Source organism: Lethenteron reissneri, chromosome 13 (genome assembly GCF_015708825.2).
Source record: "Lethenteron reissneri isolate LAM-NWPU_2019-01 chromosome 13, ASM1570882v1, whole genome shotgun sequence".
Lineage (NCBI taxonomy): Eukaryota > Metazoa > Chordata > Hyperoartia > Petromyzontiformes > Petromyzontidae > Lethenteron > Lethenteron reissneri.
The window spans coordinates 9,488,601-9,516,568 of record NC_083791.1 but is presented as its reverse complement, the minus strand read 5'-3'; the positions used below and the strand labels follow the sequence as shown (position 1 = coordinate 9,516,568).

The 27,968-nt window shown below is 48.6% G+C and overlaps 2 protein-coding genes across 5 annotated transcripts; one reads left to right on the top strand and one right to left on the bottom strand.

Moving 5' to 3' along the window:
• Positions 1 to 165: 165 nt before the first annotated feature.
• On the bottom strand, positions 166 to 3,915 carry PIH1D2 (PIH1 domain containing 2). 3 transcript variants are annotated; one of them, XM_061551007.1, is made up of 4 exons: positions 3,773 to 3,915; positions 2,511 to 2,958; positions 1,923 to 2,039; positions 166 to 1,528 (listed from the first exon to the last, which is right to left on the bottom strand). In XM_061551007.1, the coding sequence occupies exons 2-4, from the start codon at positions 2,937 to 2,939 to the stop codon at positions 1,379 to 1,381; spliced, it is 696 nt and encodes a 231-aa protein (XP_061406991.1). In that variant the 5' UTR covers positions 2,940 to 2,958; positions 3,773 to 3,915; the 3' UTR covers positions 166 to 1,378. The 3 variants fall into 3 exon arrangements, with proteins under 3 accessions (XP_061406991.1, XP_061406993.1, XP_061406992.1); XM_061551009.1 differs by having other exon boundaries at positions 2,517 to 2,958; XM_061551008.1 differs by lacking the exon at positions 3,773 to 3,915 and adding an exon at positions 3,394 to 3,755.
• A 326-nt stretch (positions 3,916 to 4,241) lies between these two features.
• NKAPD1 (NKAP domain containing 1) lies at positions 4,242 to 27,567 on the top strand. 2 transcript variants are annotated; one of them, XM_061550997.1, is made up of 6 exons: positions 4,242 to 4,429; positions 9,450 to 9,529; positions 12,958 to 13,064; positions 15,023 to 15,160; positions 17,638 to 17,691; positions 21,791 to 27,567. In XM_061550997.1, exons 2-6 carry the CDS (start codon positions 9,458 to 9,460, stop codon positions 22,188 to 22,190), a joined length of 771 nt encoding a protein of 256 aa, XP_061406981.1. In that variant the 5' UTR covers positions 4,242 to 4,429; positions 9,450 to 9,457; the 3' UTR covers positions 22,191 to 27,567. The 2 variants fall into 2 exon arrangements, with proteins under 2 accessions (XP_061406981.1, XP_061406982.1); XM_061550998.1 differs by having other exon boundaries at positions 4,242 to 4,433.
• The last annotated feature ends 401 nt before the right edge of the window (positions 27,568 to 27,968 follow it).

The following is a 27,968-nucleotide window of genomic DNA, read 5'->3' as shown; positions in this document are numbered from 1 at the left end:
TAGTAAAATAATAGTTGATAAAATTCACGACGAGCTTATGTTGAGCAAACTCCAGTTGAATACCTTTTTGGTTAAACATTATTTGTGCCTAAAATCCATCGTAGCATAAAAACAAGATGGTAACATGTTGAATATGCGAAATGCAACCACACGGGGAGACATCGCGATAATCATCATATCGTGATATTTAATTAATCGTACCGTGAAATTAACATCGTGGCAATACCGTACATGCCACCCGATTATATTTCAGAGCAAACGACCTTCATATTCCAGAGTACTATTTCCTAGAATGCTTACAAATATATATGAAACCTCAATGCATTTGTTCAAATGTTACATTTTTAAAATACACAACTGTGCTTAAGTTCCCATTAACTAGTCACAATCCGTATTTTCGATACTCAAGAAAATAGCAACATTGACTCGTCTAGCATCTAGATGGTGCGGTTAGTCGACAGAGCAGAATAGTATTTTCTATATGGAATGTGATGAATTGAGAATCATGCTCTGCCAAATGTGTTTGCATGGTAACATTAACAAGTCTATTATATCCTGTAGAAGTCCCTTTCCGAGTTGAATTATATTTATGATTGCACTAACAGACCAAGCCGTTGCTCAATTGCATACAGCGTAACTGTAATCAATGCAGTCCTTTTTCATTAACCATAACATAGCCCACACCTCTGGGAGTCTGAACCAATATTATCGAATATGCAAACAGGTTTACACTTTATACTTTCGTGACTGCACAAATTCATATTCTTGGTTCTTTCGGTAAAGTCACATAAATAGAAAAAAAATACAAATAATAACAATTTATTATTTTAACATTTTCTTATTTTTTATATTTTAATTTTTTGCTTTTTATTTACGTGACTTTACCGAAAGAACCAAGAATATGCCAACACATTTTACCCAGACAGCTAAACATTAGCGTCTGTACAGATTTCTCTCACTGTATGCAGGTTCGGTTTATGCGATTTGGCATATACGTGACTAATCTATTTCGACAACAAATTCGCTGCATGCGATTTGAATTCACTAATATATGGCTATGCAGTCGGGCGTGGGACAATATTGCTTGTGTACTGTGTGCGCTACTTGGCAGGCAGATAGTTGTCCGGTCTGGTGCATTGTGGGCTGGATGACTGTCTGGACTATGCTTGCCAATTTTGCTTTGTGTGCCCTTTCTTTTCAACGCATCACTCGCATAAACAGCACTGCTAATTGTATACTTCTGAGAATTGATTGCATGTTAGAAAGTGTTACATAATCTACGAATATTTCTTCCAAACTTGTGTAATTTTGCGCATCTAGCAATGCTGTCGCTGTCTTCCTGATATGAGCAGCTTGGGCCGGAAGCGGCGGTCATTTCTCAGGTGGTTGTTGTCGTGGCAACAGGCAACGACACGGTGAGCGTCCGCGTTCTGGCCGAGAACCTGGCGGACCCAGCGACGTCAACGACTGGTCGAGAGAAGGTCACGTGCAAGCGGTATTTTCCTGGCACCTCCAGTAGCAGGTCGTCCTAACGTGGATCCCAAAAACACAGCCAATGCAAACAATCATTACTATACAATTACAATGTGGATATATATAGCATCTGAAATAAACCACGTATCAAGATGCTGTAATGAAATATGTAATACGTTATTTGTTATTTATATTGCACTGCCTATGTTGACCAGCAGCGCATCACATTATAGTATTAGAAATAGTGGGCATATTTATCTTATAAAGAAGCTGCCACTCATAGACACCCCATACACAAAAGCCAAGACACACATACTTAAGAGATCCATAGACTGACATACAAGAGACCCAAAAACTCACATAGAGGCTCGAAGACTTACAACATAAACCTATCGACTTGCATACAGTGCAATGGGAGAGAATTGTGAAATGAAACGTCAGGTGCTCACAAAGCTGATGCCAAGGTTGCAGTCGTTGATGGTGGTTACATCCGGGAGGGAGACGGTCACTATGTATCGAGGAGCACAGTCCTCGCTTTCCTCCAGATGCACGGTGTGCTTGGGTTCCTTCAGAGACATCATGAGCAGGAATCAAAAAGACATGCATACGTACACAAACGTACCCTAACTCACTCGCACAAACGCACACAAAAAGGCAAACACGCATCAAAATTTCGATTTAAAGCTTTCGTGACTGCAGGGATTCATCTTCTTGGTTCTTTCGGTAAAGTCACGTAGAATGGAAATAATAAAATAATAAAATTTATAAAAAATTTACTTTATTTTATTTTCTTATTTCCATTCTACGTGACTTTACCGAAAAAACCAAAAAGATGAATCCATGCAGTCACGAAAGCTTTAAATCGAAATTTTGATGCGTGTTTATTTTTATTATTTTATTATTTCCATTCTACGTGACTTTACCGAAAGAACCAAGAAGACGCATCAAAATATCGCAGATAAATGCGCGATGATCGCTATTACTGCTATCAGAACGAGATGGCAAGCACGCGAGCCTCACGCCAAACCATTGGTCACCTGCACCTGCAGTCTTTCCTTCGCAAGCCCGGCTTCCGTGCAATCAATTGGCGTGGGTTCTGGCCTCTCCGGCGGAGATGTGGGCAGTTCCTCAATCAGCAGTTTCCCATTGTTCCTCCTCTTACATGCGGGCGAAGCGGTGAGCTTCAGTGCCAACCGGGAGCCCTCCTCGCCGTCGCCGATGCCCTCCTCTTCTTCGCCAGGCGGTCGCGTGAGAATCGTTGCTGGAAATGTCCCACGCGGGGCTGCGACTGCCCGGAGCTTCTCGACGGCTGGTTGCCGGGGATCAGGTATGGCTGCGGAGGAAGGGATGCGAGCTCCTTTCAGCTGGTGCTGGATGAAATTTTTGTAGGCGGTGGGGTCAGAGATGGCTAGCTCATCCAGTGCTCCCCAAATGTGTTCCGCCTGGCGCATCAGTCGCTTGTCCATTCTTGTCAGGGGCAATCGACTGCAATATATCATTATCATCATTAAACAAATTATTGGTAGTGGTGCACAAGAGAAATATACGAATGTGTTGAGTTTGTATTTCATCATCTCAATAAACAGCATAATCATAAACAACACGTTTTTGAATGACTTAATTTCAATCTGCATCACTATCGTTATCATAATCGTGAACATTATTAAACAGGGTGGCCCAGATGTCTTGTGACCCCCATTTAATTCTCTAAAAGTTTTTTGAAAGTAAGGTTTATTTAAACTAGGGTGTTTTTGTCGACGTTTTTGTTTGCTGTAACCAGGTCCCCATCGAAAAGAAGCAGTTATTGCCCAATTGGTTTTACCTGAACCAAAATAAAAAACTTAAAAGTACCATCACTAACATCACCGTCAGAAGTGTCACTGAAACGATCACCACCACCATCAACAAGACCCACATTACCTTGGTGTTCACGATTATAAAAAAACGTCGAAGTACGACTTCCTCGCAACATACTTTTGCAAGGGTAACTCTTGGAACCGTTGCGATTAAAATTTAAGTTTTCAGTTTAATTTATTTGGTACTAGCTTTACCACGCCCGGCCGACTTTGTCACCCCAGTGACGATGTTCACACAGCACACCAGTTACGCGTTTGAGGCTGAGTCGACCTAGGGGAGGCCCAGGACCGGTTGAAATAATCGTCACCCGTGTTGGCCGTGAGCGGGAATCGAACTCTGGTCACCGGGTTCGTAGCGCTAACCGCTGCACCACCGCTCCTCACACGATGCAGTTACGAATCAATGACATCCACTCAAAACACCGCCGCAATTCTAAACTTGCCTAGCTTCGACAACGTCCCGTATCAAAGCGCATTAATGTTGAATCTTCTACTCGAAATCTTCACTCGCAACGACTAAAAAGACCTCACGAATTACTGCAGCACTGCAATGGCGTCTCTCGGGTGGCTCCGTCTCCATGGCGACCCGCGCGTGCCCTTTGACCCCGCCCCCTCCCCGCTGTAACTTTCACCCCCCCCCCACCCAATTTATCTTGGACCCCCACCCTGCTTCCTCTTTGACCCCCACCCCTTCCGTGTGCCCTTTGACCCCCCCCCACCCGCTGCAACTTTCACCCCCCCCACCCACTTCCTCTTTGACCCCTCCCCCCACTTCCGCTTGGACCCCCCCCCCGCTTCCTCTTTGACCCCCACCCTTTCCGCGTGCCCTTTAACCCCACGCCCCCTCCCCCCGCTTCCTCTTTCACACCCCCCCGCCCGCCGCGTCATGTGACGTGACGTCATCACAGCGAGTTTGCCTTGATTGGTACAGTAGAGTACTGTAGTCGTGTTTCGCTCACCCGCGCTCTGTTATAATCAGATTCAAGATTCCGTTGTCGTGTTACGAATGTAATAAACTAACACTTCTAATTGTTAAAGACCCTCTGTCGGCACGCGTGGGCGAGAGCGAGTGGCGGCGTCCGTTTGGAACACCCGTCAAGGTTGGTACAAGACGGAACGATGCACACACACTCACTCCGGCCTTCGTTTACTTGGGGAATCTACTACTTATTCTTTGGTTCTTTCGGTAAAGTCACGTATAAAGATAAAATAATAAATTAATGAATGCGATTATTTAATTTATTATTATTTTATCTTTTTACGTGACTTTACCGAAAGAACCAAATAATAATTCCTGCAGTCACGAAAGCTCCAAAATTAAGATTGAATCAACTACTGTACTACCATCGCTTTACAAACAACAACAACAGCTACAACAACAACAACAACACTTGATTACTTATTAAAGCTGCTGTTTGTCAACAAACTTCGCCGGTGGTTTATGTATCTTGCTATCTGCGGTTGACCAAGCATCGCTATCGCCATGAACATAAATATTCTTATGGGACTTGATTTCTGTTGCCGGTATCAAAGTATGAAAACTGAGAAGAGGTTTTACTCTCTCTGGCAATGATATAGCTGCCCACCCCGAGCTATAGATGCCCTGATAGTGGCATTGTCTCTGTACTGTTGGCCTTTTGGCGTTCTCTAACACTGGTGAGACTGGGCCCTAAAGAAGGCTCTGGTGGAGGCCAATGAACTTCAAAGGCAATGCACTTTTATTATCATGTTTGGTTTGTATGTTCACCACAAGTACTTGGGGTTAATGCAGACTTGATGCCTCGCAAAATGTTTCTAATTGGTGTTTGAACATCTTAGCACACCTGTGTTATTGCCAGAAAGGGTAACAACCTATTTTTTATATTTTGATACTGGCAAAAAAAGGTCCCATTTTGTAGCTGTTCACTCCGAGCTAGAAATGCTCTGATCGTGGCAATGTCTCTGTACTGTTCGCCTTTTGGCGTTCTCTGGTCTGACACCGGTGAGACAAGGCCTTAAAGAAGGCTGCTGTTTGTGTTGTAGGCCAATCAGTTTAAAAGACAATGCCCATATAACGCATTTCTGCGGAGGGAGCTGGTAGGAACGTTGGGTTGCTCGGTCAATGGCCAGGGTCCACGGCGGCGTGGTGTATTCCGCAACTATGCCCGACTGTGAAGGCAGGCACAAGCCGGCGTGAGTAGGTTAAACGTTGAGTTTTATAAAGGCACCACGGGGTGACCAGCCCCTCCCCACCCAGCCCCACCCCTCCCCACCCAGCCCCACCCCTCTCATCCCCCACCCAGCCCCACCCCTCCCACCCCCCACCCAGCACCACCCCTCCCACCCCCCACCCAGCCCCACCCTTCCCACCCAGCCCCTCCTCACCCAACCCCTTCCCACCCTTTCCTCCGCACCCAGCCCCACCCTCCCCACCCAGCCCCTCCCCACCCTCCCCTCTCCACCCAGCCCCACCCCTCCCATTTTTGGATGCACGACGGACGGACACAATAATCCCCTGTGGGCTGGTGGAACCAGGAGGTTCCGACCAGTATTATTAGAGCATGTTTTTGTTTGCATGTTCTCCACAGGTACTGTGTGTGGTTAATGCAGACTTGATATCTTGAAAAAGTTATTCATTTGGTGTTTGAACATCTTAACACCTGTTTTATTGCCAGAAAAGGGTAAAAACTTCTTCTTATTTTCTTTCATGTATAGTGTAGTTACGTGACACAACGAACTGCTGCTGCTACTACGTTACACTCGTATCGTCAGTCGGCACCAGCGGGTAACGTGTGTAGTTTAACAAGCACGGACCTTGGGTCAATCCCCTGCTGGATGACGATTTCACCACTCCGCGTCACTCACACGGGTCTTTAACCGTACTTCACCGCGCTGGTTCAGTGCGGCTTGGTGAATTGGGAGGTCTCGGACCGGCTCTAGCCGTCGAATCACTTGCCACTGATCTTGGACGTGGCCGGGAATCAATCACTGGTAATCACTGGTTACCACCGATCCGTCTGTGACACAATCCTTAACAACTGCTGTGTCATCTGGATTCTCGTGAACAGCTTCATGAAGCGTCAACATGACTACGTAGGGTGCGAAAGAAGTTCAACATGCACAGCTCCAGTGGCTTCCTAATATCGGAAGGAAGAGCGTTCCAGACGGCCGCAGAAACACACCTGAAATTGCACGATGCAATGACCGTCTTTGTTCGATGGCTGAGCCAAAACCCGCTGCTGATGCGAGTATGTCCGGAGTTTTGCGTGATAGTTTATGCTCCTTGACGAGATCGGCAAGGTATTGTGGTTCATTTGTGGCGAGGACTTTGTGTGTAATGAGTGCGACCTTATATTGGTCCTGTTCCTTTGTGTCTGCCCCCCACGTCTTTATGCTCCCCACCTTTACAAATCCACACTGGACCAGCGTGCAGCGTTGCCAAAACAACCCTCGTAACCCACATGGAGTGTGGAGGAACTCATCCAGCAGTGGATTGACAAGGGAGTTGTACATGTACATTTCAAAGGGTCTAGACTCTTTTTTTAAACTTGAGCAATGGGCTCTTGGTCATAAATCGAGGTATCCATGTCTCGGTGTCTATACATTAATGAATCACACTGTTACACAAGGTTCCTCTCTAAAAAGTCTGAGATTTGTAACACTTGTAAAACATTTTTCGTTTCTTTAATCTTCGCAAATAGCTTTTTTTTCATGTAACCCGTCAATAAACCGTATCCGATATCCGCCCGATTTAGGTACTTGGTGAACAGTTTGGCCAAATTCAATGTAATGTACAATAAACATGTGCTTCTCTTTTTCATCCATTGCTAGATCAGGGCCTCCTACTGCCGTGTATATTCCGTGGGTTATTTCACCAAACTGCAACCACGCTGGTCAATGTGGGTTGGTGAAGTAGGCGAAGCCCAGCGGCATTTCAGATCTCACTCGCCACTGGTGTTTGCCGTGGCTAGCAATCGAACTCAGGTTGGTCGGGTTCACGGCTCAGTGCGGGAACCACTTGTACCACCTGTAGAGGTGTAATTGTGTATGGGCACGGATGGCTAACAAACACAAGGGGCGTGGTTAGGGCCGTACACAGAGGAGGTGCTCACACCGACGTCCGCACCTGCATCCCCCACGGGCCCCTCCCGGGGGCCGAGTGCTATAAAAGGTGGTGAGCCGGAGGGCTCGAGGTCGAGTATTAGCTTAAACCAGCGAAGACTGAAGACCAGCTAGAATAGGCCCCGGAGCTCCCCTGGCTCGCTGTCCTTGTCAGGGCCGACCAGGGCAAGCCGGTGGCTTGGCCCCGAGAGCCCAGACTGACGTTCTTATAAGAGCCGGTCTGGAGACTCAGGGTGCCGGGATCCCAGCTTGACCAGGGCTGGGATAGGTAGCCTCCCCTAGCTCCGTAGTGGAGGACTCGGGCGTAGGTTAGTGGGGTTAGATGTTGTGTCTCCCAGTTAGACGAGTGAAGGGGACGATACCCCTTTAAGTGCTGTGTGTACCCGTTACTGTGCACAAGTTGGCGTTAATAAATAAGTGTGCCTCCGACCCCGTCGTCAAAGCCTCCTGAATACTTACTACACACCCACCACCTGAGTGGTCTTCGTTTCCCCTTACAGTATTCATTCCAACACACGTCGGTTACAGATAAACTCCAAGCAGCAGAGGGCGTACTGCCTACATCACTTCAGGTACACCTCCACAAGCGTGCGCAGACTTTCAATTAGCCCTTGAATCTCGCTTGCGCAGCACTTTGTACAGCACGGATCATTATAATTTAGTGGGTGCGAGGTTTTTCTAATATTCAGTGCTGGCAGTGAGCATTTCACCTTCCCCCAGTGTTACTTGTTTTCCTGGAACATGTCTAGATAGGGAGGGTGGTAGATGTTCGAGACCGGTGATGGATTGCAAAGGAGACGATGCGTCCAAGAAGACGACCACCGTGGAGATAAAGCGATGAGATCCGTTCATGTGCAGGAGTCGCAATCAGAATCTTTAATTCATCCTGAAGAAATCCGATGAGCTGTGAAGCTTTTTTTCACAGACGTTCAATATGGTCTGGTCAGAAAGATACAACGTCAAAGACTACAAAAAAAAAATGATTAGAGTGCAAAGTATCGGAAAGGTTTAGTGAAGTGAGATTGATGGGAGCGAAACGGGATTGCGAGGGATAGCAACGGCTTGGGGATTCCCTAATCCAGCAGTAGATCGACTGTGGTGTTTTATGTTGGATCATCGAGCCGTCTACAAAAATAAGTTCTTGCAATCACGATGCACTCTTTGAATTGTGAGAGTTGATTATGATTAAATCAAATAAACACAACGGACATATTTGCAGGTAGCGTAACGATGCTTCTTACATCCAAAATACAGCCAAATGTAATTTGTTAAATCAGAGCATGACCACCAAATCGTGACCACTCAGAATCGCTTGAAGGCATGTAATTGCCCTGCGCGGAGTCACATGAAGTTATTCAGTCAGAACATGTAAAAAGGTCACTGCTAAAGATCTAAACACATCTCACTACTCCTACGATTACAAGAAGCCATCCCGTGGTGGAGTTGACACAAAGGCTGGCACACCACAAATGCTGAATTTATCACCGTGGATTTTGCGATTATACTTCTGATTAGGGCATGAGCCACTGCGAGCTAAATGCTTCTTTGTGATGCCTTATATATCTGTTCCATAATTTACAGAAGGTGATTGTCGTTCTATAGTTTATTTACAGACACAAATGTTTATGTGTTTATGCATGCACTCATTTACGTGTGCGTTTTTTTATCGTGGGAAGTGGTGTAGCAGTAGTTTGCACACTGCGCTATAGTCCCGGAAACCTCGCTTCAGTTAGCATCCATTCTAACATATATAACATCAATTGGTGTCTAAAACGGTCATGGGCCTTTTTTAGGTCAACTCGGCCTCACGCAAGTACCTTTTGCAAAGTGTAAAACATCACCAATGGGGAGAGCGAGGGGGCCGGGCATGGTGCTAGCTTAACAACCCCCCACATGTACCATGTCGCCCTTGGCAGGCGCTCGCTAACAGCGCTTGCCCCAACAGTCTGTCAAGGCTGCAGAAAACCCCTTGTCTTTGTGTTGTGTGTACGTTGTCCTTGCCTGCGTGCGTGTAAGCAGATCTCAGGATGTCTCGCCTGCCGTGCATTGACAAGCGTCTGCTGAGGAACGTAATCCGGCACACGGACGCTCACAACAAGGTAACGCAGCAGCAGCAGCAGCAGCCGCAGCAGCGATCGATGGGAACGGAGGGTGGAGGGGGGTAGGCGGTGGAGGGGCTATGCACGGGGACGTGGGGACCCTCCGGCAATTGCTCCTCAGGGATTGCGTTATCCTGCTGCATGGCAAGGGTGGAGGATAAGCAGCTTGGAGAGTAATTGATAATAATTTTAACGTCTGGGGGTGGAGTGATTGGTGCAGTGTTCAACGCACTGCACCGTGTCGGTGGCGAGTAAACATCTGAAACGGTTCCCCGGGAATCCTTCCCATCACTTGATCACGGCTGTCAACCCATACGGTTTACTCGTATTCTTGTACAGGGAAATAGCGTTTTCAGTTTCATACGACATACAGCCGTTTCAATACGGGCAAAAATAGAATAATACGGTAAAAAAAAAAAATCGTGGGATAGCTTTTTTTTTTGACTCCGGAGAGTCGCGATCCCCGTAACAGCCGACAAATTTGATCTGGAATTATGACTCTCGGTACAGATCATGCGCAAGGCTACACTTCCACATCCAATTTGCCAAACAGGCCGCGCCACAGCTCAGCGACACTGGCAGAGTTACCTCCTGCGGCGAAGAAAGCGACATTAGCGACGCCGACAGGCAGACATTTGAAAGAGAGGGAGAGCCCGACCTATGTTCAAGGGCAGTACGCAGGATGGGTGCGGTCATTTGTTTGTGTTTCCCCCATGTGATGGGACCTTGTAGGATGAACGTTGATATTTATAAGGGCATGCGGTGACTTATAAGGTCTGAATTTGTCTGTAATATTGTAGAAACTGATAAGGGGTTGACGGGTATGCGTAATGCGTGCCGACCAGCGTGGTGAAATATGGTCAGACGGACCCAATGACGAACAGAGCGTTTAACGGCAATTATCCGGCGGTGATTTGACAACGTTCTGTAATTTTTATGATAATTTGCAGTGCTTTGTTTATTGGTGTCGGTCATGGGGGTTGTTTGACTATACTTCATGCTGGGTGACCAGGAATTTAAATGAAGAGTTTGGTGCACTAACAACTTGGCCATGACTCCACCCCGATAATGATCGTGCCCTTTATTTACCCAGAAAACCCTCAATGTGTCTGATGACTGCTTCAAGATGATTATGATGTTTGACCAGTTCCATTGATGAGCATGTGGGAGGAAATCAGAGCACCTGGAGAAAACCCACCACGAGCAAAAGTGGGGGGGGTTTACACTCAAAGCTCCACACAGATAGGTTCAAAGCTCATCGGATTTCTCCATGGTAAATACATATTCTGATTCTAAAACAATCCATTGCTCTGCACCCATTTCCTGGCCACTTGACAGCCTGAGCCTGCATTGCCAGCGACTATTTCCAAGCAGTCTTCCATCCAGCCACTCAGCCGGCTAACGCCTGCCTAGCTTTCCAAGATCGAGCGCATTCACGGTGTGATTTGGTTGTGGGAAAGAGGGTATTAATTTTAGATTTGAAGCTTTCGTGACTGCAAGGATTCGTACTCTTAGGTTTTTTCGGTAAAGTCACGTAGGTAAAAAATAATAAAATTAATAAAAGTAAAAATAAAAGAATAACGTCGTGATTTATTATTTTATTTCTATTATTACTTTTATTAATTTTAATTTCATTATTTTTTACCTACGTGACTTCACCGAAAAAACCTAAGAGTATGTGGGAAAGAGGTCGGGGAGGGGGAGGGGAGCGATGGCGGCAGGGATAGCGTCGGCAGTGACGTCTGCCGATGTCAGGGCTGGGGAATGATGCGACACAAGAAAATAAATCAAGCATCGGCCACGCAGGCCAAGCGCGGCATCCTTAGAGGCAGCAGAGCCACACCAGGTCAAGAGGTCGGGGGCATTTGTGTGGAATGATTCATTTTTGGGGGGCAGGGTGGCATGGCGGCAATGCTCGTGCGTCGCAGCAAGCAGGGCCTGGGTTCGATTCCTGACTTGGATGCTTTTCTGCGTGGAGTTTGTATGTTTTCTCCCCCTGTGCCATGTGGGTTGCCCCTTATCCAGTTTCTTCCCATAGCTAAAAACAAAAATCGATGTAATTGTAATTGCCAAATATCACAATGCTGAAAATGACCTTGTAAATGACTCAATTAGAATTACACGTTAGCAACATCGCCCAGTCCGGAAATAGTTTTAAGACTTGAATGATAAATCTTGACTTAAAAAAGCTTTCGTGACTGCAGGAATTCATATTCTTTGGGTCTCTCGGTAAAGTCACGTAGATAGGTTCAAAGAAAATAACAAAAATTAACAAAAAATTACGACGTTTCGATCGCAACACAAGTGTTCATCAACGTCGTAGTTTTTAGTAATTTTTTGTATTTTCTTTGAACCTATCTACGTGACTTTACCGAAAGACCCAAAAAATATGAATGATGCTTTGCTGGATCAACAAGGTGTACCATGTGGATCAGAGGAAGCTTCAATCCCTCGTGATCTCCGATCAGAATGAAACAGGTTTGGTGAACCGTGCAGATGGATGTAGCAAATTGAGATGTGAAAGAAAAAGAGACTGGAATTTTCATAGGGGGTGAGACCGATTTGAGATGCGAGACAGTGGAATGATGTTCATTCAGCCCTGGCGTCGCTGTTGAGCAGGCAGAATGGAAATGCCGGGCGGTAGTGGCTATCTACGTGGCCTGTGATCCAGCACTGGAGGTTGTGAAACTCCCCGTGTTCGTAGAAGTGCCATACCCTGGCTCGACAGCAGATGGCAGTAGAGCAAGTGGAGACATCGCCATCTGTTTCCTGCTGTATAGGCATAGAGTGTCACCCACTGATGCGTGCGGGTTTTCTCCGGGTGCTCCTGTTTCCTCGCACGTGTATAAAAACTCATAATTTATTGGCTGAAAACATCTTAAAATAAAAACATGCAGTACGGTGGACCCTCTTGCAAAAGAGTCATTGTACTCGGTGTGGCTTTCCTGGATGAATAATTATTACAAGCGAAGAAGGGATTTTAAGAAGTGTTTTGCATGTCGGCGGAAACCAGACTACCTTTCAGAATTCCCGCGCACAAGCAATAATATTTAGAGGCCTATATGGAAAGGTTTGTAAACCCAATTGCTGTTTTTAAATCTCCACCTCGCAGCCCCATCGGGTTTGAGAGTCTCACAGATCTCTACGTGATCCACCTCCCCGTGCCTCCAAAGTGCTGGGGTCACAGGCGCACATAGCCACCACGCCTGGCTGTCAAAGAGCGTCCCAGTCCCAAGGCTTGAATCCAGGATCTCGGCCGTGATGACTCAGTACTTGGACACGGCCATTATGAGACCCCCCGAGTGACCTGGCCACCTTGTAATGTCTGGGCGTGTGCTGCTCGGGCTACGTGACGATGCGTACGTGCTTTTGCGCGTGTGTGCGTCCCTGCGCGTGCGTCTTTGTGTGCTTGCGCGTGCGTATTCCAGATGCAGGAAGTGAGCGTCATGTGGAAGCAGCGGCAGATGCAGACGTTCACCGAGGACGGCGGCGTCCGACGGAAACGGAGGCGCATGGCCTCTCCCGTCCTTGGAAGGTCGGCGGGGGGTGGTGGGTGGAGTGTGTGGAGGGGGGCGGGGAGTGGGGCAGAGTGGCGGTGTCCAGGAGATGTTATCTCCCTCGCCTGGTATGCAGGAGGTTGTGGGTTCGATCCCAGCTCTGATGCCTCCGGTTTTAACCTCCACATTTAGAATCGACGTGCGTTTAGATTATTTGGCTGCTATAAATTTCCACATGATAAGTAAGCCACTTGGTTGAGCTATCATTCGTGGCTAGGTTGCTTCTAATAAAGAGCTATATAGCTCCGTGGGCCTTACCTGGTAAAATAAAAAATAATTTGTAGTTATCCTTACAGCGGAAAGTCACTCAAGGTCGTCAAACGGTACTCGATGAGCATCATAAATTGGCACAGGATTCTTAACACATACCTGGAATCACTTGTAAATTCTTGTCGCAGAAACTCGCGATGACAACATTTGGTTGCTGGGGAAACCGAAAAAGTCTCTAAATCTCGTGACAAAACCACTAATATTGCGCAGTCTTTATTGAAATTACTCTGAGCAATTACAGGCGGTGGTGACTGGGAATGTGACTCGCTATAAACTCGCTACACCTTTGGGTAATTTCAATAAACACCCCACACAAGTACATATTGCTCTCACGGTGTTGACATGGCAGAGTAAGTTACTTGAAGCCCCCGGGGCCTCCTCTCGAGCGTTGGGCGGTGTGTACACTGCACACTGCGGCCACTCTGCCGGGAGCAGGCGCGTTGTTTGCGCTGGACTTGTCGCACAGGTGGCTCGGGAACAAGAGCGCTGAGTCAGCACAGAGGGGGTTTGAATCCTGCTTTCGGGCGCCCGTGATTAAACCGGGTTCCCAAGTGTAGCGAGTTGATTGTCACGGGCCCATTCAACCCTGCGTGTTAAAGTAACAAAAACATTTTAAAAAAATCATCGTGAAATTTTAATTTACCATCGCCTCTCTGTCGATGTGATGTATAATTCGCTCATTAAAGAAGCGGCAAACGCGGCCTTGGCACCTGTATCAACGCTATTGCTGTGGCTTTCATTAAAAGGGGGGGGGGGGGGCGATGCATGACGACACAGTTTCTTTAAAAAAATCTTTAAATGAAAAAGCTTAGCCTTCAGCAGGGGAGCTGAGCACTCTATTGATCAGGATCTCTTGGAAGCCCCCTGATTGGCCAGGCTGGTGTATAAATTTATGCCGGTGATCGTGGCTTTGTATAAATTGAGGCCTGCGATTGTAACGGTTTATAAATCGCGGCTGTGCGAAAACGGGAAGCGGATACGGAAAGGCTCGACGATGGGATCGAGGCTGTGAGGCGGATCCCGACCCATGTCTGAGCCGCATCATTTAGAATGTGTCTCATCACTCTGTGAGTCTGGCAACGAGCTGCCAACCTGCTCCGGGAGAGCCACTTTCTCCAACTTAAAGAGCCGCTTGTTTTTTTCCCATGGTCACAAACGATGACGATGATGATGATGACGATGATGAAGACCCTGTAAGTTGAGCGATGTGAGGCAGCGTTCCCCAAGAGGACGCTGAACAGGGAGATGGAGCAATTTAGGGGTGCCGCGGTGGCAAGAGGTTAACTCCATCGCCATGGCGTGCAAGAGGTCGTGGGTTTGATCCCGACCTTGACGATGCCTGTTGTATAATTTAAGTTTGCGTGTTCTCCCCGTGGTCACGTGGATTTTTCTCCGGGTCCTCCAACATATTGAGAATAAACATGCGCTTAGAGAGTATTTGGCTGCTATAAATTTCTACGCGACGACATTCCACTTCATTGAGCTATCATTTGTGGGCAGGTCGCTTCTTTAAAAGAACTATATAGTTCAATGGGTGTTACCTGGTTGAAATAAAAACACTTTAGTTTTATTTTTTCCTTTTGAAAAGTAAAGAACCGCCCTCCCCCCCGCAACCGTCGATCTGACGGAACGACTCGCCGCCGCGCTTTCCTCTCGTCCCCCGCAGAAGCCACATGCGGTGCGACGGCTACGACGACGACGACGACGATGCGGTGGCGGCGGCGACTACGGCGGCGGAGGCGAGCGACGATGGAAGAAGGTGGCGTCGGAGACTCCACGAGGCGGAGGCACCAAACCCCGACCGGTGAGAGACGAGGCCGGCGTGGGAGGTGAGGGCGCCACGGTGGCTAGGAGATGTTAACTACCTCGCCTGGTATACAGGAGGGCGTGGGTTCGATCCCGACCCTGACGCCTGCTGCTGTATATTTGGGAGTTTGCGTGTCTCTCTCTCATCATCATCATCACGGTGGCTAGGAGATGTTAACTACCTCGCCTGGTATACAGGAGGGCGTTGGTTCGATCCCGACCCTGACGCCTGCTGCTGTATATTTGGGAGTTTGCGTGTCTCTCTCTCATCATCATCGCGGTGGCTAGGAGATGTTAACTACCTCGCCTGGTATACAGGAGGTTCGTGAGTTTCGATCCAGACCCTGACAATGCCTGTATGTATATTTGGAGTTTGCGGTGTGTCTCTCTCTCCGTGGTCGCGTTGGTTTTTCTTCGGGAGCTCCGGTTTTTCCTTCCGCATTTTGATCAACATCACGCGTTTAGAGTATTTGGCCGCTATAAATTTCCACACGATGATAAGCCACTTTGTTGGGCGATCACTTGTTGTTAGGTCGCTTCTGAAAATAGTTTTATAGCTCAGTGGGCCTTACCTGGTCAAATAAAAATAGTTTAGTTTCGGTGGCATAATGGCTCAATGGCTGCGTCAAATACACCGAATTGGCGTAAATGCACATTTGTTCACTTGAATATTTATTCCACTCGGAACATATAGACTGGGAATGTTTTATTTCCAACGGGAAACAGATATTTGTTCCAACCAAGTCAATATTTGTTTTACTACTTATCAGTACCATCAAATTAGCGTTATACATTAGAATCAGGCGGGTACGTTGATTCGGACAAAGTTTGGGCCGAAGAAATGGCATGAAAAAGTCAAACCGTGCTGAAAGCAAACCGAGTAGCTGTTTCACAAATCAGTTGAGAAATGTTTAAAAAAATTATATATTATTGGAAAATGCATGGAATTAGACTCACATGCAAATAAAGATTACTTAGTCACAGACAAATGTAACTGTAATTGCCAAACATGCTGTCAAAAAGCATGCTGTCAAGGTCATATCAAGGGTAATGCCCTCCGCCATTGCTATAAGGCAATTAAAGTGGGTGAGTGACATCGTCTCGTGGGCGGTGTTGGCTCTCCACCATGCCTGTAACCCAGCACGAGGATTGGTGATTCACACTTATTGTTGCGAAAATTTCCTTCCATGTGAGCATTTGAAGGTTGCCAAACCTTGGCTTGCCAGGGGAAGGCCGTACATCTGTCCCAGCTGTACGGGATAGAGAGTTGCCCCCTCGCTAAGCGTGTGTTATCTGCGGGGTGATTCTGTTTCCTGCCACGTGTATAAGCGCTCAGAAATTGGCTGAAAACATCGTCTAAATATATATGCACCTCCGTGTGTTGTGGATTGTGTCAAGTTGTGAAATGCACTTTGTGAGATGAATGAGGCTTATTATGATTATCCTCAACGAGGAGATGCACTATTCACTGTGAAAACTCCAAACGGGAAGTCCCATAATCTCGCGTACATGATTCCGATCAGCGGCGGCAACGAGTCCAACATAATTGTGGCGTTGAAAAACAAAAAAAAGATAAAAATAAATGTGTATATTAAAAACATAAATAAATACGGCAATCCCCATTTTCAGCATTTCCCAGAATCTGGGAGGAAAAAACACATTTAGGAGGAGTAACGAGCTGGGTGTCCCGAGAGACGCTTCCCCCAGCGATGTCCGTTGCCGTGCTTGCGATAAGCGGCATCGCAAATGGAGCGGCCGCAATTAAATATCCTCCGGCGTTTACCGGTCTTTGCGCTCATTACCGCGTCTGATCTGCCCCCCCCATCTCCTCTCTAATTCGGGGGGAGTTCCAAAGTTAGTTTTTTTTTTTCTTTCTCGCACGTTGAACGTTTCTTTTTCCCCACCGCATACCCCTCCCCCGGTTCCTTCTCGCTGTTAAAAATGGAATTTTAATAAGCAAGCGCACACATTCATCTTACTCTGACTGTTGTTATTATGGGTGGGCTTTAGCAGAGGCCATGATAACTGTCGCGAAGATGATGAAGGTTTTAAAAGCTCAGTGGGCCTTCCTGCTATATAGTTTATAGTTTTGTTTGTAGATCTTATTGGAGAAAAAACTGATGGAAATCTCTGCATGGTTGTACAGTGAGGGTTATTCAACGTGAATTGCATTTTATTGCAATTAGGGAACATCGGCTGCTAGATGAAGGCTTATACACGTTGTTGCCATCCTTCGCTGTTTTGTCCTTCCCCCGCACCTCCGATTAGCACGGTTGGCTACGTACGGTGCCAAAGAAGTTTGAAGCAAACACGTACATTGCGATGCAGCGGTCCATCCAGCACCTGTGCACGAGCTGGTCGGAGGATGTCCCCTGTTCGGCGTGAGAGTGGCTCGGCTGATGTTGTGTCAGCCGTCACGTGATGACCCGTGACCTCTAACCTCTCGCCCCACCGACCTCTCCTCCTCCCCGGTAGGTGGGGACATGCTGGATTCTGGGAGCTCTACCCCAGCGATTACCGCCCACCGCTGTAAGTACGGCAGCCCAAGCAGATTGTTAGGGCAAGTTCTATTAGCGAGCACCTGTTAAGGCCGGCATGGCTCACGATGCGGATGTCTGGTCAGTGCCATGCCCAGCCACCGTTGTCTTCCAAGCGCCGATATGTAAACACCGCACCAGGTACTCTCACCTATAGCAATGCCGGCACGAGTGTGGGGGGGCAGGTGTATGGCCACAGCTCCATGCCTAGGCGCTGTTGTCTCCCTCATGGCGATGTTCACACACTGCACCAGTTACAATGTTCATTTGACGCTGAGTCGACCTAGGGGAGACCTGGGACCGATTCCGTTATCTGCCGCTGATGTTGGTCGTGAGTGAGAACCGAACCTGGGTTCATAGTGCTGCGCCACGGCTCCCCACGCGACACGCACACACGCACACACACACGCACGCACACATAGAGCACTGCTGGTGTGGCACACCTTCAAGTCCACCACCTCGTGTGGTTGAGAGGCCGCAGAAGGCATCTCGGCAGTTTGTTTTGAGGCGTCGTCTCCGTCCGGAGCCGCCTCGATGTCCCGCTGCTCCCTCTGCTCCCTCTGCGTGAGCTTCGAGTCGAAGTGCCTTCACCTCGTGGCGGCGTGACGCGGACAGTTGCGCCAGTTTCACGTAATTGCGAAACAAAAGGTAAAAGAGCAGCAAGGACGAGGACTCGTTGATAACGACGACGACGGCGGTGACGGCGGCGGCGAGGTTATTCTTTGGGTGTCCCTGCTTGGTCACCAGCTGCACGCGCTCTTGAGCCCCCTCGTGAGCCCCTAGCGAGAGGCCACAGACACAATCGAGCCAACGAACCACTGTACGGCCTTAACAATGTCGGGGCAAGTGCCACTAGCGACCGTAGCCTTAACAGAATGTCGGGGGCGGGCGCTTTTCAGCGCGCAAACCGTGAAGGCCGACATCGTACACGAGGGGGTGGTGTTGACAGCACCCACCCCTGGTCGCCTTTGTCTCCCCCTGTGCTGATGTTTATGAGCCGCATCGGCTGCTTGTTCATGGCAGAGTTAAGCTGGGGGGGGGGAGACCCAAGGACCGCTTCGGATATTCGTCACCGGTGTTGCCGCGAGCGGGAATCAAACACTGGTCGCCGGGTTCTTAGCGCAGTGAGCTAACCGCAGCGCCACCGTTCCACGCGCACACGCGCACATGAGTCAATTGCATGGAAACACAAGCAGGGAGGGACCCTGTGGAGCCCGCGGAGTTTGCTGTAATCATCCCTCTCCTGCGGGGAATCAAGCAATTAACCACAAGCACACACACACACTCACATCCACACACACACACACTCACATCCACACACACACCCACATCCACACACCCACATCCACACACATCCACACACACACACATCGACACACATCCACACACACACACCCACATCCACACACAACAACAACAACCGCCATTCGCCACTAAGTGGCGGTGACGTCACCACGACGCTTGTGCCAGTCCATGTGCACCTTGAGGCCACGTGAAGTGTCGAACGCCCGCTGGCAGGAGATCACGGGGCAGACCCAGGTGACTGAGATGACTGGCTGATGCACCACCTTGTGCCCCCTACTGTGCCAACTTGCTGTGCTTTCGCCACCCGGTGATCCGTTCGTTGTTGTGAGCATCGCTCCTCCCCCCTCTGTTGTTGTTGGAGGTGTGATTGCCTCCAACTGCCCAGTAGCGTCCTTCACGAGCCTCCTCCACCACAGAGGCCGATCTTGACACCGCTGGTACCAGTCATCGGCAAGTCCACTCAGCTCCACGTCCTCTTGTACCACATCACTCCATCTCTTCTCTAGCCCGTGCCGCGCCTGTTTAGCCCTCTCGATCCAGCCGAACAAAAGCTGTTTAGGCATGCGGTGGCTGGGCATGCGGGCTACATGGCCCAGCCAACGCAGCCTTGCCTGCCACAAAGATAAAAAAGACAAAGATCCCCCGAATAGCCTTAACAGACTGTAGGGGCAAGTGTTGTTAGCGAGCACCTATGAAGGCCGGAACGGTACACGAGGGGGTAGGTGGTCAGAACCACGCCCGACCACCTTTGTCTCCCCAGTGGCGATGTTTACACACCGCACCAGGTACTAATTTCAGGCTGAGTCGACCTAAGGGAGGCCCAGGACCGGTTCAGATCATTGTCACTGGTGTTGGCCGTGGGCGGGAATCGAACCCGTGTCGCCAGGTTCATAGCGCAGCGTAGCGCTAACCACTACACTACCACTCCCCAGCCTTGCCTGCCACACACACACACCCACATCCACACACACACACCCACATCCACACACACACACCCACATCCACACACACACACCCACATCCACACACACACATCCACACACCCACACACACATCCACACACACATCCACACACACACATCCACACAGACACATCCACACACACACCCACACACACCCACACACCCACATCCACACACACACACCCTCACACATCCACACACACACACCCACACACACACACCCACATCCACACACACCCACACACCCACACACACACACCCACATCCACACACACACATCCACACACACACCCACACACCGTTTGTAGTTCTATATATTTGGATTTCTTTTTTACGTCCGTTAAACCATACCAATTATAAACCGTAACCTTTGAACCCATACTCTATCGCAATCCATGCGGAATGCGGAATGTTATTTTATATCATTGTCTTGTCTGGCGTGCGGTCGTTTTTGTGCGAGTGCATGCATGCGTGCCCAGTGCACCTCATTACTCGTCGAGTTCAAAATAATTTTTAAAAATTCGCTAAATGTCTTTTTAATAAGGCCAACCTCACAGACTCATCCTTCTTTAGAAGCGAAGCCTGCCTCCGATACGCACTGCACGAGTTTGCGCATTGGTGCTCCTAATTAAAGGAAAGTCATAAATAACCGTTTAATGATGATTATGATGATTGCTGTGTGTGTGTGTGTGTGTCCCTCGTGTGTGTGTGCGCGCGTGTGGCCTGGCATGTGCGGAGCGGCAGTGCAGCGTTTAGAGCGAAGCTGCGCTATGAACCCGGCGGCCTGAGTTCGATTCCCACTCACGGCCAACACCAGTGACGATTATCTGAACCGGTCCTCCCCTAGGTCGACTCAGCCTCAAATGAGTACCTCTTGCGGTGTGTAAACATCGCCACTAGGGAGACAAAGGCGGCCGGGCGTGTTGCTGGTCACCCACCCCCTCGTGCGCTGTGCCGGCCTTCATCGGATATCGCTGACAGCACTTGCTCCATCAGTCTGTTCAGGGTATACAGGGGATCTTTGTCTTTGTGGCCTGGCATATAAAAATGTATATTTGTACATTTGTATGTGTGTACGTACATGTCATTGAACCTAAAACAACCGGGTCTGTCTTGCTTGTCACTTACATTCAGAGCGTCTTCGCCATTTCACCTGGCCTCAAAGCGCACCTAGCCTGGCACAGGCTGATGTTACATCACAGCCGCCTTGTGCGGAATGGCGGTTGCTGTGTGTTGTTGCACGTGTGTGCATTATTGTAGCACGGGTAGAGTTTCTCACGTGGCATGGTTGTGTTTGTGCCGATTTCTATTTTGCTGCATCGATGTGCTTTTTGTTTTGCTTTTGCCATGTTGGTGCCCCAGGTGAGTCTTGCAAATTAGACTCTCTCCTGGTTACACAAATCAGCTGGAACTGGTACTGTGGGGAGCGACATCAAACAAACCCCAGCGATCAGTAGCGAGCGATATCTGAATCTGTCCTGGGCCTCCCCTAGATTGACTCGGCCATCGATTCTTAGTCCTACCCGGTACGGTCTGTAAACGTCGGCAGCTGGTGGACAAAGTTGGGCGGGGCGTGATGCCGGCCACACCGATGCCACCATTGCGTGTGCCGTGCTGGCCTCAACATTCGCTCACTTTATATACACGTACACATATACATGTGTGTGCATGTACACACGAGTGTTTCTGTACGCACGTTCGCTGACGATGTGCAACAGCACGTCAACGCCCTTGCATGCATATGATGTGCACATGCTGTGTGTTCTCACGAGCGCGGCCTTTCTCGTGCGCGCGTGTGTATTGTGTGCACGCGCGAGGACAAAGTAACAAAAGGATCAAAGCAAGGAACGGTCCACTCCGGCACTTCTCGTCGTCGTCGTCCTCATCCTCCTCCTCGTCCGCCACCAATGAAGCGGCCGCGCGCCGCTGCGGTAGCGGCGAGAGACGGACTCGGAAGAAAAAGCAGAAAGAGAAGCGTGGAGAGAAGCGCGGAGATGAGCGACGACGCAAACGCAGGCGGAGCACCGAGGAGCGCGGAGGAGACGGCGGCGGCGGCGGCGACGAACGCGAGGGCAGAGCGGAGCGCCGTCGCGAGCGCCGAGACAGACGCTCGGGCGAGCGGAGGGACGGCCGCAGCGACGACGGAGAGGGCGGCAAGAAGAAGAAGAAGAAGCGACGGCAGCGGCGGTTCGAGGGGGCCCGGCCTGGGGGTCACGACCCCTAGGGATATTCACTAAACTGTTGGGCAGTAGCGGGGTGCTTGACGCATCTGGCACGCGACTTGGTTCTTGCACTGACCGCGGCCGCACGCTGAGGCCTACGCCCTGACAAAGAGCCCGCGAAAGATTGAAACTGTTTACTTTTATTGAACGATTTTTATTTCACCAGGTAAGACCGACCTGCTTTTTCAGAAGCGACCTGACCACAAATGATAGCTCAACAAAGTGGCTCATCGCCTGGAAATGTACAGCAGCCAATTACTCTAAACGCGTGATGTTGATTCTGAATTTGGACCCGGAGAAAAATCTACGCGACCGCGGGAAGAGAGGGAGACGCACGCACCCACACTCCAAATATGCAGCAGGCGTCGGGGTCGGGATCGAACCCAGGCGAGGTATACTCTTTGGTTTTTTCGGGAAAGTCACGTAGGTAAAAAATAAAATAAATAATAACTAAATTAAATCACGACGTTTCGGGCGCAACACAAGCGTCCGTCATTAGGTGGGAAAGCATGGTCTACTGCTGATGTTTTTTTACCGAAAAAACCAAAGAGTATGAATCCTTGCAGTCACTAAAGCTTCAAATCTAGAATCAGGCGAGGTAGTTAACATCTCACCATATATTTATCGGTCACCGGGAGCATCCTGGGAATATTTCTGACGTGACCAACAATGGCCATGTCCAGAATTTACTCGTCGCTCCGTACTCGGTCAACGCGCATGTTTTCGGTCGCGTTCTTGCAAACATGCCAAAACGTTAACGTGCGGTTATCCACTAAAAGGTGTTCGACTCGGCCCACACGTCACTCCAGGCGTACCGCTTTGGGGGGAATTCAACGGTGTGTGTCTTATATATATTGAAATATATATATAAAATCTCACCGTGCGCCGCAAGAACGTTTAATTTCCATCGCGGTGCCATCAGCGGGAGATTTGTTATCGCCCCCCCTCCCGAGATGAAAGTTTTATCGTAGAAAAACAAAAACGGCGACTTCTGAAATCTTTCAGTGGCACACAGCGGGGGAGGGTAATCGTTTCTCAGACCGCCCTCACCCCTTTTCCCCAGCCGATGAGTGTTTTTGTTATCAACCGCAAAGTGCCTCGGGCGTTTCACCATCATAGAGCAAGACAACCCCCCCCCCCCCCCCCGAGCGGGTTGAAACTACTTTTTAAATCCTGTGCTCGAACCCCCTCGATTATTTTTCTTACATTCGAGTCGTCGTAGCAGCCACTCTAGAGTATTGCGGTGCTTGAGTGCGATGAATGGGTAAAAAGACGTGTTCGGTTTTTTTTTTGGGGGGGGGTTCGGTTTTGTACGCCTTGTACGTTTTTGTAAGTTAGTGACGTGTAAAAATAAAACGACAACAACGCTCGCCTTCGAATCCTGGTGTGCAGGGAGCGGATCTGTAAGGGGTTAAGAAAAACTCGACACGTTTGTCACTACTCTTTGGTTCTTTTGGTGACGTCACGGCGGTAGAAAATACAATAAAACAAAAAATAATAAGTCACGACGTTTTGATCGCAGTACAAGCGGTCGTCCTCAGGTGGAAAAAATAATCCAGCAGTGGAACTGCTGAACCAGCGAGAGAGCTGTTACAACAAGAGGTTATATATGTGGTGATGGGCAAGCAAGCGGGGTCTGAGCTGGAAAGGAATTTCATCCCCGGACGCAAGCACATCAGTTGTGTTAATGGGGGAGATTAGGGAGAGAGGGATTAGCATGAAATGAGCTTCCGTCGCCGCATAAGAGTATCATCCGCACATATGCGCACAACAGCAGTGTTCATGGGAGATTAGCACAATGTTGATGGGAGAGATTAGGGGGATTAGTAAGTTAATGTTATGTCTATGTGTAACACAAGCTGCGGCGCTGCCAACTGCGCTGCGGGGAAAGCGCGTCCACGCAAGAGAACCACCGCAACGGTGGTCGCGCCAGTGAGACACAGCCCATCACACAGCCAGAACCATCGGTACATCGAGGCTAAGGGAGCAGAGGTGGCCATGTTAGTGAGACCCCAGCCCGTTAATGCAGAGGCACCTAACAGGGCAATGCAACTCGGAGAGTCGGAGATAACAGCCAGACGGCAGGGAAGAATGGAAGCACCACGGCAAGTTACGACTTTGCTTGGTTAATAACGTCCTTCCAATGATTGCTCAGCTTATACCCCTCTTCTCGGTAGAAATTGTCTGTGTTATAGATCTGGATGGCTTCATGGACAAGTCTTTGATGGTAGCCCGAAGGTTTGCAGAGTACCTTGGTCTCGGAAAAAACAATATCGTGCGAGCCCACTGCGTTATATCAATGATCAGCGACTGCAGAGGTATTGGTTCTGCCATGTTTCAAATCTATCTTGTGTTCGCGAACACGGTCCGAGACATGTCGTTTCGTTTCCCCAATGTAACTGCTGCCGCAGACACAACTTAGTTTGTAGACACCAGGGTATTGCATGTCAGGAATGACATCCTTCACAAATGGGATTAAATCACGGATTTTGTGTACTGTATTGAATCGGACCTGGATCTTGTGTTTGTTTAAGATTTTGGAAATATTTTTGGTAACACCTGCTATGTATGGCAAGGTGATGGTTTTGATTGGGTCCTCAGATGGTTGTCTCCCCATGGTTGGGGCTACAGCTTTGCGGATTGTGTGGTCTGAGTATCCATTCATCTTGAGGACTTGGTGTACGTGCTCCAGTTCACTGGCTAGGTGGCGCTGGTCGGAGATGCACGGGCCCTATGGTGTAGTGTTTTGATGAGGGAGTTCGTCTGGGCCAGATGGTGGTGAGAGTCAGACTTTAGATAGGAATCCGTGTGGGTGGCTTTCCTGTAGACGGAATGTCCCAACGAGCCATCAGGCATCTTCTCGATCAAAATACTCAGGAATGATAGCTTGCAATCATTTTCCACTTCCATGATGAATTTGATGATGGGTGTATGGAATTTACGTGGTTGAAAAACTGGTTCAGTGCCAGCTGGCCATGTGGTCAGATGACGAAAGTGTGATCTACGTATCTCTTCCACAGGGAAGGACGTAGGGTGGATGTCAGGATGGCATGTCTTTCATATTTCTCCATGAAAACATTCGCTACCACAGGTGATAAGGGAGAACCCATAGGGGTACCTTCATTTTGTTTGTAGAATGTACCATTCCAGATGAAGTAAGTGTTGGTAAGGCAGTGCCTTTCCAAAGATGGTACATCAGGATTCAGTCCCTGTTGGACCAAGTCTTAAATGATTGCTATGGTGTCAGGTACCTTGGGGAACAGAGAAACTACATCGAAGCTGACAAGCAAATCATCTGGAAACAGTGAAATGTCCATGATTAGAGAAACCAAGTGAGCTGAATTAAGTACTGCTGAGGTGGACTTGCCCGTTAATGGAAGCAGGGTCTCAGACAGAAATCGGACCTGTTCGTAGGTATGTGAGTGAGTTGATGGTGGAAACGATGGGACGGGGTAGAGTACCTTCTTTATGGATTTTTGGAAGACCATAAAATCTGGGTGGTCTAGCAGCTGACGGTTTTAGAGAGAGATGCTTGGTCGATTCGATTATTTCGGTGCTTGAGTGCGACGAATGGGTAAAAATGTGTTCGGTTTTGTACCACTTGTACGTTTTTGTAAGTTAGTGACGCGTAAAAATGAAACAACAACAACGCTGGCCTTTGAATCCTGGTGTGCGGAGAGCGGATCTGTCAGGGTTTAAAAAAAACTCGACAGGGTTGTCAATACTCTTCGGTTCTTTCGGTAAAGTCACGTCGGTAGAAAATAAAATATCACGACGTTTCGATCGCAACACAAGGGGTCGTCACCAAAGTTGGTTCATCAGGATTCAGTCCCTGTTGGGCAAATGTGCAGCTCCGCCTGGCACTGCCGGGTCGCGACCTTCACGGGCCTCATCCACAGAGGCCGAGCTGTGAACACCGCTCGTACGAGTCATCTGCAAGTTCACTCGGCTGCAAATCCTCACGTACCACAAAGGGCCCATTTCCTCTCGAGCAACTTCATAACGGAGACGACGATTCCCCCGTATAGCCTTACCAGACTGTAGGGGCAAGTGCTGTTAGCGAGCACCTATGAAGGCCGGCACGGCACGATAGGGGGTGGGTGGACAGCACCACGCCCGGCCACCTTTGTCTCCTTAGTGGCGATGTTTACACACCGTACTCATTTGAGGCCGAGTCGACCTAAGGGAGGCCCAGGACCCATTCAGATAATCGTCACTGGTGTTGGCCGCGAGCGGGAATCGAACTCGGGTTTGCCGGCTTCGTAGCGCGGTGTGGCGCTTATCCCCCCACACACGGAACGATGATCGAGATCTGCTGCGGGGGTGGTCTGGGTGGGAGTTTTCTTTTTTCCTGCCGTTTGCGTTTGACAGGGGTGTGGCTGCTGCTGTCTGTTGGGGTTTGCCGTGTAAACAGGCCTCTCCCCGGCATCGGATAGCTGCCCCCCCACTCTCATCGTCCTCGTATCTCAAGTGTGTCGGAAATGTTTCAACGCTTGCCTGCCTGCCGAGATAATACGTGGCGATTTTCTGTAATTACGTGCAATTACTCGATATTTATTTTTGCGTTCGTTTTGCAATGAATGTTGAAATAATTGTCCTGCCAAGTTGGTAATAATTGTGTTTTTATTTGTTTGCCTTCGTGACCGCGGGAAGTGCTTTTTGGTGATTTGTGTCGACGTTGGGAATTCTGAGCACTTGGGCGAGCATTGTGGAGTTCCTGAATTTGAGTTATGCTCTCCCACTTTAATTCTTTTTTGTATCATCATCATCATCGTTTACACACAAAGGCCTCGCCGATTATCTAGACTTTTTCAACAGGTTCCTGACAAGTTTCCGCAGGAGAGAGCATTGCTGCTACGTGTAATCCCCATTCAGTATTTTTCACGTCCTTTTTCACAATTGGGACGTTTGGCCAACACCAGGTTCCATTGTTTGGTTTTATTGTATTTTTATTTAGCTATGGAAGGACACACAAGAACCCGGAGAACACCATACAGAACAAGGGGGACAGAATACAAACTCCGCTCAGAAATGCATCCGGAGTGGGGAAATCGAACCCTGGAACTTAATGCTCTGTGTTACAAGTGGAACCCCTGTCACCCTGCCCCATCCTGCCCTACCCTGCCCCACCCTGCCCCACCCTGCCCCATCCTGCCCCATCCTGCACCACCCTGCACCACCCTGCCACTTAAGCACAGCCAGTTAATAGCAATGTTTGTGTTGTAGCCAGGGTTGCCTTTCCATAACTTTGCTCGATAGGCTATGGCATTTAATTGGCCGATGACAATGACTTGCAATGGAACGTTCCCATATTACCACAATGTTGTGAATGTATGTTTTAAAATCAGATTCCCATAATTCTTAGGTTTTTTTGGTAAAGTCACGTAGGTAAAACAATTAAAATTTAAATTAATAAAAGTAAAATAAAAATAAAATAAATGACGATCGCCATCGTCATTTATTTTCTTTTTCTTTTACTTTTATTAATTTAATTTTTTTACCTACGTGACTTTACCGAAAAAACCTAAGAATATGAATCCGTGCAGTCACGAAAGCTTCAAATCTAGATTCCCATAACTCTGTAATTGTATTGTCAATTTGTATCTTCTTCTGTGCGTGCTATGATGTTATGACAAGTCCGAGTAAACATTAAATATGATAACTATGGGAACCTTGTTTGCTTGTATCTATCCAAATGATACCGGCAAAGAGGGCGCTGTAGATAGAACTGCTCTACCCGAGCTGTCAAAGCTTTGATCCGTGCATTGCTTCTGTGCAGT

Excerpts from the sequence above, each read along its gene's own strand:
- PIH1D2 (XM_061551007.1), bottom strand. The coding sequence starts at position 2,939 with ATGGACAAGCGACTGATGCGCCAGGCGGAACACATTTGGGGAGCACTG. Across the intron at positions 2,040-2,510 it reads AGGAAAGACTGCAGGTGCAG|GAACCCAAGCACACCGTGCA; the intron begins GTGACCAATGGT and ends ATGTCTCTGAAG. Across the intron at positions 1,529-1,922 it reads GCAACCTTGGCATCAGCTTT|GACGACCTGCTACTGGAGGT; the intron begins GTGAGCACCTGA and ends GATCCACGTTAG.
- NKAPD1 (XM_061550997.1), top strand. The coding sequence starts at position 9,458 with ATGTCTCGCCTGCCGTGCATTGACAAGCGTCTGCTGAGGAACGTAATC. Across the intron at positions 15,161-17,637 it reads GAGGCACCAAACCCCGACCG|GTGGGGACATGCTGGATTCT; the intron begins GTGAGAGACGAG and ends CCTCCCCGGTAG. Across the intron at positions 17,692-21,790 it reads AGCGATTACCGCCCACCGCT|TAACAAAAGGATCAAAGCAA; the intron begins GTAAGTACGGCA and ends GCGAGGACAAAG.